Source organism: Macrobrachium rosenbergii, chromosome 20 (assembly GCF_040412425.1).
Source record: "Macrobrachium rosenbergii isolate ZJJX-2024 chromosome 20, ASM4041242v1, whole genome shotgun sequence".
Lineage (NCBI taxonomy): Eukaryota > Metazoa > Arthropoda > Malacostraca > Decapoda > Palaemonidae > Macrobrachium > Macrobrachium rosenbergii.
In genome coordinates this window covers 48,206,976-48,221,937 of record NC_089760.1, presented here as the reverse complement: position 1 = coordinate 48,221,937, position 14,962 = coordinate 48,206,976, and the positions used below count along the sequence as shown (strand labels likewise).

Below are 14,962 nucleotides of genomic sequence, written 5' to 3'. Positions count from 1 at the left end.
TATACTACAATTATCAAAAACTGCTTCCACGTCTTTCAGGTAGTGCGAAGCAAACACAGATTTCGATCTCTAAAAAGTCGACTGGAAAATTGAAGACAACGACATATTATGACGGAACGCAAGACAAATGGCGACGGCTCGAACCTCATGAGCCTTTACCCTAAAGATCGGGAAGACGTCCTCTTGAAGCTGAGAATGTGCTCTGAGAAAGACTCCTTAAGAAAAAGGAGAGGGCGTTCTTTGAGAGCAGACGAGATGGGTTTCTCACCGCACTAGAGGTTGCTAGAGGAACCCCTGATCTTCTCAGTCCTGTGGATGTAAAGCCGCTAGGCCCTCACAGGGCAAAGAAGTCTCTCCTCTTCTTCCAGCCCAAGAATGTTCTCCAAGCTCTTAATAATAAATGAGCAGGGCCAGGGGCGAGAAACGTCCTCATTCTTAGCAAGGAAATCAAGCGAAAAAGAGCAAACTGCGCCTCCTTGCGCAAAACCATCTTTCTTATCCATTGCTTGGAGTTCGTTTACTTGCCTCACTGTAGCCAGCGCTACAAGAGAGTCTTCTGAGTGAGGGACTTAAAGGAGGCAGAACGAAGAGGTTCAAAAGAGGAGCTCATGAGCCACTTTAAAACTACATCCAAATTCCAAGGTACTGAAGAGTGACTGTGTGTCTTGGAGGTCTCAAAAGACTTGACAAGATCACTAATATCTTGGTTCGTAGACAGGTTAAAGGCCTCTGTGCTTGAACACTGATCCAAGCATGGCCCTATATCCCTTAATTGCAGAGGGTGACAATCTCCTGACAGTCTTGAGAAGGAGCAAGAAGTCCGCAACCTGGGCTACAGAGGTTTCAGAAGAAGAGACATGATTTTGTACACACTATCCTCTGAACACTGTCCACTTGGACTGGTAGAGCTTGCTAGAAGAAGCTCTTCTAAATCTAGCAATAGCTTCTGCAGCCATGTGAAAATCCTTTTGTTCTGACAAGTGCTTCAGACTGCCAGGGCCAGAGCGGACAACCCTTGATGGTACCTGTGAAAATGTGGCTGTTTGAGCAGTGACTGTCCTTGTGAAAGAAGCCTTGCAAAATCCACAAGAAGTCTCAGCAGGTCCGGAAACCACTCCTTCCTCGGCCAGAAGGGAGCGACTAGTGCCCTCAAGACGTTCTGATGAGAACTGAACTTGTTTAACACCTCCCAAATCATCCCGAAGGGCGGAAAGGTGTAGACGTCTAGGCCTGTCCAGTCTAACGACATTGTGTCCATCGTCCAAGCTAAAGGGTCTGGGACTGGTGAGCAAAAGAGAGGAAGTCGGTTGTTCTTTGAAGTAGCAAAGTGATCTATGGAGGGCTTGCCCCAAAGCCTCCACAGATCATTGCAGACTCTGGAATGTAAGGTCCACACTGTCAGGAGAACCTGGTGTCCGCGGCTTAACTGGTCTGCCAGAATATTCATCTTCCCCTGCACAAATCGGGGGAGCAGCTTGACTTGATTCTGCTCTGCCCATAGAAGGTCTTTGGCTGCCTCGCAAAGAGCGACAGAGTGGGTGCCCCCCTGCTTGCAAACATAGGAAGAGCTGTGGTATAGTCTGAACAAATCACAACTATTTTCCCCAAAACGAGTGGAGAAAAAGCCTAAAGGCCTAGATGAATGGCTTTCAACTCCTTGACGTTTATATGTAGCAACTTCTGAGCTGCGGTCCACATCCCTGACACCTTCCAACTCCCTAACAGTGCTCCCCACCCTACGTCTGAGGTGTTGGAGTAGAATTCTAGGCTGGGGTTCAGAGGCAATAGAGAGAGTCCTTCCCAAAGTCTCTCCTTGGGCAACCACCATCGGAGAGCCTCCTTGATCGCCAACGTTACTTGGAAGACTGCAAGACTGACTTAGTCTTCCTGCACCAATTTGCCTTCAGGAAGAATTGCAGGGGCCTCATGTGAAGTCTGCCCAACCTCACAAAAGATTCCATTGAGGCCAGAGTTCCGAGAAGGCTCATCCACTGGAGAGCAGAATAAGTCAAGAGATTGAGAAAATCCTGTACAGTCTGGAGACATGACTTGACCCTCTTTGGGGAGAGAAACACCCGGAAAACTCGAGAGTTCAGAGTCATCCCCAAATAAAGAATGCTCTGAGACAGAGGCATTTGGAACTTCTGAACATTTATCAAGATGCCTAACTCCTTTAGGCAAAGGGTCCTTTGTAAGTCCTTCGTGCATTGCTCCTCTGACGGAGAGCAGAGAAGCCAATCATCCAGGTTTACTGACATGCTGATCCCAAGAAGATGAAGCCACTTGCCGAGGGGAGCGAGGATTCGGGTAAAGACCTGTGGGGCTGTGGACATGCCGAAGCAAAGCGCCCGAAACTGGAGAACCAGGTCACGAAAGATGAACCTTATGAACTTCCTAAAGTCCAAGTGGATGGGGATATGAAAATAAGCATCCTGCATGTCCAGGGTGACCATCCAGTCATCCTGATGGAGAGAGGACATGACAGACCGGTTCGTCTCAGTGTGGAACTTGATCTTCGCCACAAACAAGTTTAGACTGCTGACATCCAAAACTTGTCTCCAACCCCCGGAAGCCTTGGGGACAACAAAAAGTCTGTTGTAAAACTCCTCCGACAAAAGGTCTACAACTTCCTCAACCACTCCTTTGCGAAGGAGAGAACCCACCTCTTGAGCGAGGGTCAAAAACTTCTTGGACCCTGTCGAGTAAGCCGTCAAGGTGATCAGTGACTTTGAAAGTGGAGGAGTCTGATTGAAAGGAATGGAGTAGCCCGACTTCAGAATCTGAGCTACCCAAGGTTCTGCACCCCTTCGACTCCATTCCTCCCAAAAAAGGTGCAACCTGGCACCTATCGGAGCATGAAGGACACGGGTCTCATTTACTGGTGGCTTGTTTGGCTGAAGACTTCTTAAAATGACTTCACTGGAGGGCAAAGGTTCAAGCGAGGTCTGGACTGGGTTCTAGCTCTCCTCCACAAAAGGGCTGAGGCTGCAAAGGTGAAAAAGGCTTAGATACTGCTGCAAGAGTTACCTTGGGATGCTTCAACGATTGGACCAGAAGATCAGTAGAGTAGTCAATTTCTTCTGCAGATCCAAAAGAACTTATTTTCCTGGGGAAAAAAGGTAAGACTTGTCAAGCAGAGCGAATAAGAGAGCTGACTTCTGGATAGAGGTCACTCCTTTAGTAGTAAAGGAGTACCTAAGCTCTCGCTTCTTCAACAAGCCCATCGCATATAGTGATGCCAGTTCAGACAAACCATCCCTCACTGCCTTGTCTGTGCAAGACAGAACATTAAGTCAGTCCGAAGCAAAGTCTTTTGCAAGGGCTAGGCAGTCTTCAATCTTCCATGCCAAAGCCCCCACTGTCCAATCCAGGAAACTTAAAATCTCCAAAACCTTGAAAATATTGTGAACAAGATGATCCAGTTCAGGAGATGAGAAGAAGACTTTCACCGAGGTGAAAGCAGTACGATGCGATGCATCACCCAAGCCGGAGAAGTCCCTCTGGGAGGAGGCAGAAACTCCCAAGGAAGGCACTTCCCCAGTGGCATAAAGCCTGTACCTCCTATTAAGAAGCTTCGAAGGAGGAAAGGTGAAAGTAGCCTTGCCAGCAGCTCTCTTTGAAGCCAACCACTCATCGACCTCTTTCAATGCTTTCTTCGAAGAAGAGGAGAGGATGAGCTTAGGAAGGCAAGAGTCAGCGGCATGCTTCTTCATCAAAACCCGTAGGGGCAGGGGAGTCAAGAGGAGCAGGCTGGAAGAAGTCCAGGAGGTTCAACAACAGGATCCTGAGGAGACTTGAATAAGCCAAAGCAGGCGCTGAATCATGGCGTCGGGCAATTAGAAGAAGCAGTAGTCAAACGGTCCGAAGTTGGAGCTGAGCGAGAAGTTGGCACCAAATGAGCAGGCACAGGCACCTGAGACTGAGCAGCTGGTGCCAGGTGCTCGGGAGAAGGCAGGAGCTCAGGCGTGCAAGAGAGCTTAGGCTGAGACGGAGAGCGCTTATTATGAGAGAGCTTAGGAGACAAGGTCTGGAGATCTTCGGCGCCAAGAGACTCCGGACTATCCCAGGCTGCTTGTTGAACCTGAGACGACGAAGGAGGCGGATCAGCAAAACTGCAAGAGGGTTGAGGACTAACGCTGACTTCCTTAAGTCTCTTAGCAGTAGCGGGAGGAGGAGAGCCATCCACAGCCGCAGAATGCCTCTTCAAAGGATGAGAAACAGAAGACTGATGCCGACGATGCCTTCCATCCAACGATGAATCTTCCAAATCAGACATACGATGCATACGATGCGCACTAAACGAGACACCTTTCCAGTGGCGTTCAGTCGACACTTTGGAATGTGCAATGAGCTCAATGGAGGGGACAACTGCCTGTGGGAAAACCCTACCAGCCTCCCTTTGACCTCCGGTGTGTCTTCTCTCCAGTGCGGGGGTGCGGGACAGGGACCTTCGTCTAGGAGCACTGGTAGGACAGACAGCCGCCTCCTCAGAAAACACAACATTCTCACTTTGCACTTTACTAGCAGTGGTAGCAAAAACATCTGGAACAGAAGCTTATAAAATAAAAGCCTTAAAAGATAAACCAAGATTCATGACTGTATTGGCCAAAAACTCTAACTTCTTATCGACCCTAGACTCGAGTTGGAGAAACAGAAGGGATAAGTGGGGAAGAAACAGAGCTACCCTCAGCCACTGAAGGCAAAGGAGTAGCTTCTAAGCTGGCTCTATGCTCTGCTCTAAGAGCAGCCTTCCTCTTCCTATCTTTATCAAGTTTATCAGGATGGGAACGATAAACCTTCCACTGCTGAGAATCCCAATCCTGACATTCCTGGTATGTAATCTCCCCATTACAATCTTGTCCCCTACATTTAATACATTTAGTATGAGAATCATACATAATCTTACTTAATCTACTTTTACATCCCTCGGTACAGAAGTACAGAACCAAAAGCCAGAAGAGCTAGAATCTGACACGGCAAAATAGTGAAAAAATTACAAAACAACCTAACGATTCACTAATTGCAAAAAAGGCCACACAAAATCTGAATACATCACCAAAATACAGGAAGACAATCCAACTAATGACGTAAGGTACTGCCCAAAAACCACTGATGTTGATCAGGAGCAGACAGAAAACAAATTGATGTTTCCCACTGAGTTGTACCTGCCAATCCTGATAGTGGGCAGGACCATCACCTACACTAGCAATGGTAGCACCACCGCGAAATCTGAATTTTTGGTCTGCCATGGCAGGAAGCTGTTATCTATGTAATTGCTTGGTAAGTCACTTATATAAAACGACAGTTTTTCCCTGTTAAAGGCTTGGCAACGAAAGGATCAGGTCAACCACCCACGGCATCCTTAAGACCTTCATTTAGTTTTACCTTTAATTTCTTGAAAGCTCCCTTCCATATCCCCCCTCGCAAATCAAATACCCTATTCTTGAAGCAAGAACTTTTTTCAAATGAATGACTACGACATCATTTATTGTTCAGACAATTTCTAACTTTCCAATCAACTCAAGTACTTCTCAAAGGCATGAAACTAATATTGTGAATTTACATGAAGCTACTTTTCCAAATACAGTATATGCCCAACATTATCAATTCATCTGAAGGAACTCCTTAGCTCTCTAACAATGCACCCACATACAGCACACTGTAAAAGATTACACTTAGTGCTGGTAACAGTCTGTTGAATGTCCTCACACTGCCCCGGTGTCTTTCACTATGTACTGTAGTAATTTCTTCCTGGTGTCTTTCACTATGTACTGTAGTAATTTCTTCCTGGTATTGTTCATTATGCACTTCAGTAATTTCTGCAGCTGAAATATAAGTAACCAAATTTTGTGTGTTTGCCATAGGACCAGTTTCTCTAGAAATGTCAGATAATAATCTCAAGGCTCAAGCGTTTCTCCACTTGAATCAGGATGCTATGGGATTTTATGAGTCGGACTGGCCACTGCGCATTCTTTTCTAAGAGAAGCCAAAGGTACAAGGACAATCTTGTAGAAACCCAAAGATCTATCCTAAGCCGCTTCAGCCAACAGCATCTCGAGATTTATGGCTGGTCCACCTTTTAAATGTTGGTATGGCCAAACACTGAGCAATGTGAAACAGAAGTTCATGTACCTACAATATACCTCATTTTCCTCCTATCATTAGCCACATTCCATATCTGTTAGTTTTTCCTCAATGGAGGCTGCAAAAAACTAAGGTGGACCATATGCAGTAATTACTTGTTAACTGGTCCATTTCCCATTCATATGTTTCCTGCCATAAGCATCCAGGTATTTGGACTTAATAAGGTAAGTGGCACTGTTTCCAAGTTAATCCACAACCGACTGCTAAATACTTCATCCCCAAAACCCATGACACATGTTACCTCAGTATTATTACTAGTTACTCAATGTCACCTTCACTGCAAAGTTAGAACCAGTTTGAACATCTTTAACCTGCTATTTTATTCAATAATCATATTTTTTCTTATATGACTCAATAATCATATTTTTTCTTATATGACAATGTTGAAGGATATTGGCATACAGTACAGCTCTTGCCTCACTCTCTGCCATTACCTAAGTGCCTGCCCTAATCTTGGTCCTATTAGACCTGATGCCAAGCCTTTCCTCTGATGCCAGAATGACTGCTGCTTTTTCCTCTCTGCTCAGCCAACCTGATTCATGCATTTACTATCATACTGATCAAACAAATCCAGCTTTGTTGTTTAAGACCAATTTCTTCGTAGCTGCTACTTCGCTGACCTCTTTACTTTGACTTCGTTGGTCATCATCCTCTGCTGCTAAACTCTGATATGGGACTATTCCTCTCTATAAAGCCAAAAGCCATCCCTAGTTTGGATAGCTCCATTCTGTGGCCAAGATCAATAAATGGATTTGAAAACTAGGTGTAATGCCTGTGGACCTGTCTTCTGATCCTGCTGCTATTAGATAGGGCCATCCCATCATGAGCTGCAGCAACATCACCTTGACATATGCTATATTAGAAAAAGCTGGAGTACCACAGCCTAGAAAATGAAACCTGGCTTTGTTCCATCTGGAATAGAAATCTAAGAATGAACCTGCTGCATCCACGGGAAAATGATTACAGGATTAGGCCTCACATATTTGCAATGATGATTTACTATACATGGAAGCCGAGGAAACGTGATCTCTAGACTTGATATCTCTCTCTTTCTGACTGTTGTATAGCCTTGGTTTCTCATATCAATCCTATATGTATCAATAGAACATCCCTCATACTCTGGACAGGCATTTCCTGGGAAACAACCATTACCCCTAAAGGAAAATAAAAACAATGAAATCTTTTAATGGGGGGGATCAATCCATCATGTGACCTCTCAAAACACTTTGGTAAGTTTGTTGTACTTGCTGGAATGATACACGAGAAATATGTACACAAATAATGTAAGGACTGAAAATATTGAAGTACAAATCTTACACCTTTCAAGTTATTTGCAATAGACCAATATCTAGATAATAATGAGAAAACAAGCAGGAATATAGGCAGCAAGAAACAATGTTGGTAAATACAGGATGATAATAGATGATAAATATTGCCAGATGAATAAAACCCCGGTATACAAGCACTAACCTCACAGTCCATTAAAATATGGTCAGTGAACAAAAGAGACAGCATTTGAGTAACATTCTATTCTCATGGCACAGTAATAAGACAATACTGCACTGGCTTGGGCAGTGTTGATGAACAAAAAATGAGTGAAAACATTAAAGCACTTAATTACCCTTAGCACTTGAAAATCAAGATAAAAGCAACAATGGAGCATGAACACTGAATGAACGCCCCCCCCCCAAATAAGCAGAGTTCTCACCCATTATTAATCATGGTTGCAAGACAGGAATAATATAAGATATTTGCATGATTACACATCATTCACACTGTACAACACCCTACAAAGATCAATAGTGGATAGCAGGTTAATGTGGCTTTTCCTTAGTAACAACCACTTCAGGGTGTGACATCCCTGCCTACACGAGTTAGGGTAGAAGGACCCTTTAGCCATGGCAGGCAACCGTTCTAGGAGAAGGTTACTCAGAATACAAACCTTGTTCTCCAACCTTGGACTATGCCATAGCCATTGTACCACGGTATTTAATGGTCTTGAGTTTGAATTTCCTTGCTTGAGGATACACTATGGCATTTTTCCTCTTTTTTGTTCACTTTCTCCTGTTTTTTCTAAAGGTGTAGAGGACAGGTTGATGAGAGAGCACAGATTACTTGGTGGATTATCAGGAAAGTGCCTTCTTCTTTACCTAATCTTTTCTTTCTGAGCTTTCTGAGCTTTTGTAATTTCTACATCCATCCTGACTGCCCTCCCCCTAGTTGTTGTGGCAAACCTGGCAGGTTTATTGCCTTACAAGGTGTCCCAGTTCCACCTTGTCGACCAGTTGCTTATTCATACTTTCATTAAATTATTGTAAATAGCATAAATACTGTTGTTGTTGATTTATTGTCTATTGTTCTGCTGAATTTTACTTTGCTGCTGTTATTATGAGACTGCTTATTAGTTTTGCTTCTAACTTTAAGTTGTTAATCTTAGTTTTTTTGGGGAGACACTGAGCTGAACCCTAGGACTGCTACTAATAACGGTAAGAAAAACTGCAGATTACTTTACTCAGATATTTGAGGCTAAGGTAATTTTTCTTATTTCAGAGTTGTGCAAGTAGCTACGATTTGATGTTTCTAAATAAGACACTTGTAAGTAGTAGCAAGTCGAAGGTTGAGTTTTTAATGCCAGGGTTTGATGGCCCTGATTTTATTCATTGTTGTAACATACCACATACCAAGGTATGGTTGTATACACTAAGTCCAGATGACCTATTCATCATCAGAAAACCTTGGAGTGTAGTTACAATGAAGTTCTTTGTTTTAAGATTTTCAGTAAGCACTGAAATATTTATGTATTTGCTGCTTACCACAATCAAAATATTGATGATTCTAAATATGACTGTCTCTTGGAAAGGATAGTATGGCTCAGTCACATGATTCAAAAGCTTCACTTGTAATTTGTGGAGACTGCAATGCAAAGCACAGTGAGTAGCTTAATTCAAATTCCACACATCTACTGGGCCAGTCTGCTTTCAAGTTCTGTGTCCTCTGATTTTCTCGAGTTAATTGAGGAATCCACATATTTCTGGTAATAGATTAGACCTCATATTCACAGATGTTCCTGCTACCATCAAGTCTAAGGTCCGCAAGTATACAGGCACTTCTGACCACTGTGCCACTGAGATGGACATATGTGTCATCTGTCATAATGCCACCAATGGAAAAACAGTTTGGCTGAAATCTAGAGCCAATTACGATAGCGTCATTGAAGCTTGTCAGGCACTTAATATTTCAGATGCTATATCAGACCCAGATCTAAAAAAGAAGTTATATGCAATGTTGATGGCTATTTTAGTAATTTATGTCCCTAGAAAGGTCATCAAATTCAGGACAAATGACCAGTCATGGTTTGATGATACATGCAGATGAGCTTACCATGACAGACCAATATTCAGCACATGGATTGATTGATTATGAAATTTAGGACTAGATGAAATCGTTCACATGAAAATTACACCATTTTTGTCGAGTCTTGCCATGCTGCCAGTAAAATTTACCACATAGCTGAGAGAAATTACAACAATTCCTTAAAGAGGAAACGCGAAGGAATTACTCAGCCTCACCTGTGGTGGACCAATTGGTATCATCTATCTTTGGGTCTGGCTCGTCTTCCATTCTATCACTGCTAGCAGATGATGGGTGATTGGTTACTGGCCCTAAGGAAAAGGCTGAATTACTTTATCAAGCTTTTGATGCTAAACAACCAGCCGAGGATGCTCTCCTTCCTGATACTTGTCATCCTGAACCTATTCTTACACCATTTACATTTTGCTTTAGGGAAGTTAAGAAAATTCTTGATAATCTAATAGCTGGGGTGGAAAGATCCTGATTGTTTCTTCACGTTTTTTAAAAAAGTTTCTGGTGTGTTGCGTTGTCTCCCAAGATAAGTAGATTCTATAGATTCTTTGGCTGATGCAGTACCTTCGAGGATGAGCACAGGCTTAGCAATATAGTGCCTCTTCCAAAAACTGGCATATCTGCAGACTGCTGTAATGCAGGCTAATTTCTATTCTCCCTGTGGTCTTCAAAGCTGCAGAAAAATGTATTTTTTAACCATTATAAGTAAGTGGAATCTAAAGGATTGTTAGTTGATAGTCGACATGCATATACGAAGAGGTCAAGTACCTGTGATGCTCTTTAAGATTTGACATGCCATTTGCAAGAGAACCTTGATAAGGGTTTTGAGTGCTGCTTTCAATTTAGTAAATCACAAGGCACTTGTTTATAAATTTCAGAATTTTGGATTGGGTGGATATGTTTTAAGATTACTTCAAGATTTCCTTATATGGTAGATAGGCAGCAGTGAATTGCTGTTGATGAGATTTTTAGTGAGCAAGACCTATTGCACCTGGAGTTCCACAGGGTAATGTTCTTGGCCCAGTGTTATTTTTAGTGTATAAAAGCAATATGGTTGTTGGCCTGAAAAACAAGATTGTTCAGTATGCTGATGATGCAACACTTGTGGGTGTAATAAAGTTTCCACTTATGAGAAGTGAAGCTGCTCTTAGCCTCAATCAAGACATGGAGCAGATTAGTGTATTGCGTAGTCGGTGGAGTATGAGACTGAGCTCCAGTAAAACGAAAACACTATTGATTACAGATTTCCCACCCCATCCTCCCCTTCAGGAGGATGGGACTCAGCTGAATGATTCTGAAGCTTTAACTATTCTTGGTGTAGCTTTTGACTCACATCTTAATTTTGAGAAACATCTAATCAGATTCTAAGCAAATGCTGCACGCAAGTTAGGTATTGTAAGTAAGGCCTAATATATTTATAACAGTGGTAAAATTAATGCAACCTGTTTGAGGTCAATTGTCCTTCCTTTACTAGAATACTGTTCTGTGATATGGATGCCTGCTTCTGCCCGGGATTATCTCTTTTCAATAGAGTGGTTCGTGGTGGTAGGTTTCTGTTTCCTATCATCACCAGTTATGACTTGGACCATCGACGGATGGTCTAATTTGTCAATTTTTCATAAGCTGTATTTCAACAAAGATGTTTCACATTCACAACTGATCCCTGAGCTTCTTTTCCTGCCGAGAGCTAGTAGATCTGCTGAACAGCAGCACCAATATGCATTAAATGTGCCTCCCTGTCAAACTTCTTAGTTCCAGAGGTCCTTTATTCCTTACACCATTGGACTGTGGAACAGTCTCCCTGAGGATGTTGTGCAATAACAACTTCAAAAGTTCAAGCAAAGATGCAATGCAATACTACCCTAAAACAATTCTCCTTGTATCTTAATAATTTATTTTCATTCTTATCTATGTATTTATTATTTTGTTAATCTATTTTTACTTTTCTAATAACTGATCTCTTCTTTCTGGAAGAAGAAGAAGAAGAAGAAGAAGAAGAAGAAGAAGAAGAAGAAGAAGAAGAAGAAGAAGAAGAAGAAGAAGAAGAAGAGTACTGTCCTAGTAACTAAGAGAATAATTTGCCACTAAGGGGTGAGCCCAATAAATTGTTATAGCAATAAATAAGTCAGTTCTAACTCAAGTTTAGCTAGATCACTAAAAAGGTACAGAAGATGCAAGCACAATATCAGCATTTCATATCGAAGAACCTGCATTTTATTGTATGTAAATTATCTTTACTGGCTGCCTAGAGAAAAACATCACATATAACTGACAAAAGGTTATGGATGGGATACCAGTGGCAGTGAAAAGTGTGGATGAATATCCCTGAAAGGGTTACCGAATCTCTCAAAACATTAAGCGACCAATTTCATGCTGTTAATGAGACTTATCTGAGGAGCCAGGAGGGGGGTATACACGTCCAAAATTACTTTCCTACAAAAAAACAAGTGAGGAAGCAACTTCATAGATCATTTGTGTAGACCTGGTAATAATAAATGTTAATTTAAAAATTGTGACAAAACCAAGATATGTAAAAAGAATGATAAAATCAAAGAGAAAGATGGTTTTCTTGAGTCTTGGAAATTTACTATGAATCCTGGATATGCTACTTCATCTAGATGATGGGTTACATGGGTTGCTCCAACTACTTGAGCCCTGATCTTCTTACTAGGCACTAAATATTATGGAGGTACTTTTTGTGGCAACATACCTGAATAATACACATCCTCATTAAAGGCTTGGAATGACATGTCACAAATGAAAAAAATAAATATCCACTCTACAATAAAAAAAAACTCACCTCATAAACTGCTTTTCCTAACATTCTACCAGTAAATTCAAATAGCTGAAGGTGGTTTTCAGTCAAGGATGATGTTGGAGAAGGATAAAGTCTCTCCTCACTTGTCAAACGGAAAAGGTTTAACGACGGATCAAATACTTTCTTCAGGGTCTCCTCGAGAAATTCTGTGAAAAGTTTGAATTATCAACAACTATATCTCTCATCAAAGCTTTACATCATGTTATGTAGAGGTACTGTACACAGTTTCTGAAAAGTATCACTAACACTGTCACTGCATTATAATAACCTCAAATTACATTTGAATATCATATTAAAATTGCACATATTCCATCATATTTGAAATAGCAAAATGTTCTCACCTTTGAAAACTCCATCCTGATCAATACCTGCTTCATCTAATCCTTGTTCATTAATAAAACGTACTCTGATAAGTCCTTTAAGCGCCTGAGGTGACAATGATGCTAACTGTCGATACCCATCTTCTACCAAACGCGCCCTAAAATTAGAAGCAAATAAGGTAAGTGTCTTTTAATAAAATGTTTAATAGCACGAAAATGTAAAGATTGAATATCAAATTTTCAAAATAAATTTTACAAATACAAGTAAATATAAATGTATTGTCACACAAAAATCGCTTCCTAACATACAAACCCGAGGTCCTTTACTTATATAGGTTACTTTCGGCAAAGCTGAACTGGCCACTAAAGACTTAACAAGGCAGTGCGGTGGTATAACTACTGGCCGGGTAGTTGGGTAGTTGCAGTGGGGGACCCACGCTACCACCCTCCCAGCGTTACGCATTCACTTTACTTTCTGACGTAGGACAGATTGTGGGGGGGCTGAGGTGGGTAACCTTAGTAAAGGACCTCGGGTTTGTATGTTAGGAAAAATGCATTTTACTTTTAAAAAATGTTATTTGTTCCTTCACAAATACAAACCCTTGATCCTTTACTTATATGGGGACTCATGATTCGGTGGGAGGAACCTGAGTGTAGGTCTCTGAACGACTGGAAATTCAACCACACCTTATGTTCTCCTGGGGTAAGAGCCAGGGGAACATAGCCACCAGACCATGATCACTGTTATGAGAACTGGAGTGTCACGAGCCAGTCTACTAGACCACCCCTGCTGCGACGAAGTTACGGTAGGTAAGCAAACACGCAGCAAGGTGAAAGACAGAGAGAACCTTCCCAGCCACAGAAGAGGTGACCCGAGGATGTCGGGGACTAAGGACCAATATGAAGAATGGGTTTGGTAATTAGCCCGCAACTCCTTCCCCGCCTTGTAAGGGAAGGAGGGGACATTATATCTAATGTGTACCTGAAAGGCAACAAAGATTAGGATACTCAAGACATGAAACTCACCTGCGTCTGACGTCTGGTTCAGTTTGTACTGCCCAAACTCTCTGCCCGAAGGGAAAAAGTTGGATGACAGGAAGGAAGAGAGAGCCAGTCACTCACCCTTTACCCCCAATCATGCACGTACAACAGATGAGACACAACACTGTCCTGTACAGGAGCCGGGTAAGTTACACAACTTGTTGAGCAGCCACCACTGGTCCCAAAGAGAAGATATCCAAGGACCTATGGGTAACGTCCCAGAGGTAAAAAGAGGTGAATGTGGTCTGGTGTGACCACACCTCCGCCCTTAGTACCTTCTGAACCAACAGGTTCTTCTTGAATGCCAAAGTAGGCGCAATCCCTCTGATTTCGTGAGCGCGTGGACGTAGAGCGCTGGCATCGTCCTCTCCAGCTGCTGCGTATGCCTTCTTGATAACTTCACGAAGCCAAAAGGAGATCGTGTTCTTGGACACCTCCTTCTTAGGGATCCCGGTGCTAACAAAGTCGTCGACACTCAGGCCTGAGACGCTGAGTTCTCTTCAGATAGCTCCGTAGCACCCGTACGGGACAGAGCAGCATCTCGACAGGGTCATTATTAACGAAGTCACCCAGGGATGGAATCGTGAAAGACTCAAATCGAGCATTAGGGATCGCTGGATTCTGTGTCTTCGTTACGAACTTGAGCGTCACCGATGCCTACCCCCTTGAGTGTTTAACTGCAAAAGAAAGTCCCTGTAGTTCACTAATCCTCTTTGCCAATGCCAGGGCAAGCAAGAAGACGGTCTTGAGAGTAAGATCCCTGTCTGTGGCTTCTCGTAGTGGCTTGTATGGGGCACAAGTCAGGCTCCACAATATGAGAGACACACCCCACTCAGGGGGCCTGAGTTCCCTGGGGGGGCAAGACCGTTCGAAGCTCCTCATCAGCAACGATATCTCCAGGGAGGACGAGATATCGATGCCTTTCAACTTCAGGACCAGGGCTATAGCAGCTCTGTGTCCCTTTACTGCTGAAACCGACAGGAGCTTCTCTCAACGAAGACAAACGAGAAAGTCCGCTACCTGCTGAAGAGTGGCTTTGACCAGAGAGTAACCCCACCTATGACACCATCCACAGAAGATGGCCCACTTTCCCTGGTAAACTGCTGCAGAAGACTTCCTGAGGTATCCTGCCATCTCTGTCGCTGCTCAGTGAGAAAAGCCTCTCGCTTGCAAGAGATGGTGGATAACCTCTAGGCGAGAAGTGACAGGGAGGCCACGGTCTGGTGGTACCATTCTACATGCGGCTGACGTAGAAGGTTGTGCCAGAGGGGAAGCT

The 14,962-nt window shown here is 42.9% G+C and overlaps 1 protein-coding gene across 2 annotated transcripts in view; it reads right to left on the bottom strand.

The window, feature by feature from the left end:
• LOC136849338 (ubiquitin-protein ligase E3B) overlaps nt 1-14,962 on the bottom strand; it is a 961,194-nt gene that overhangs the window by 266,452 nt on the left and 679,780 nt on the right. For both annotated transcript variants that reach the window (XM_067122700.1, XM_067122699.1), the window contains exons 14-15: nt 12,667-12,803; nt 12,308-12,471 (exon numbers count right to left, since the gene is read on the bottom strand). In XM_067122700.1, the coding sequence (XP_066978801.1) occupies nt 12,308-12,471; nt 12,667-12,803 (301 nt within the window). The remainder of the gene's footprint in view (nt 1-12,307; nt 12,472-12,666; nt 12,804-14,962) is intronic.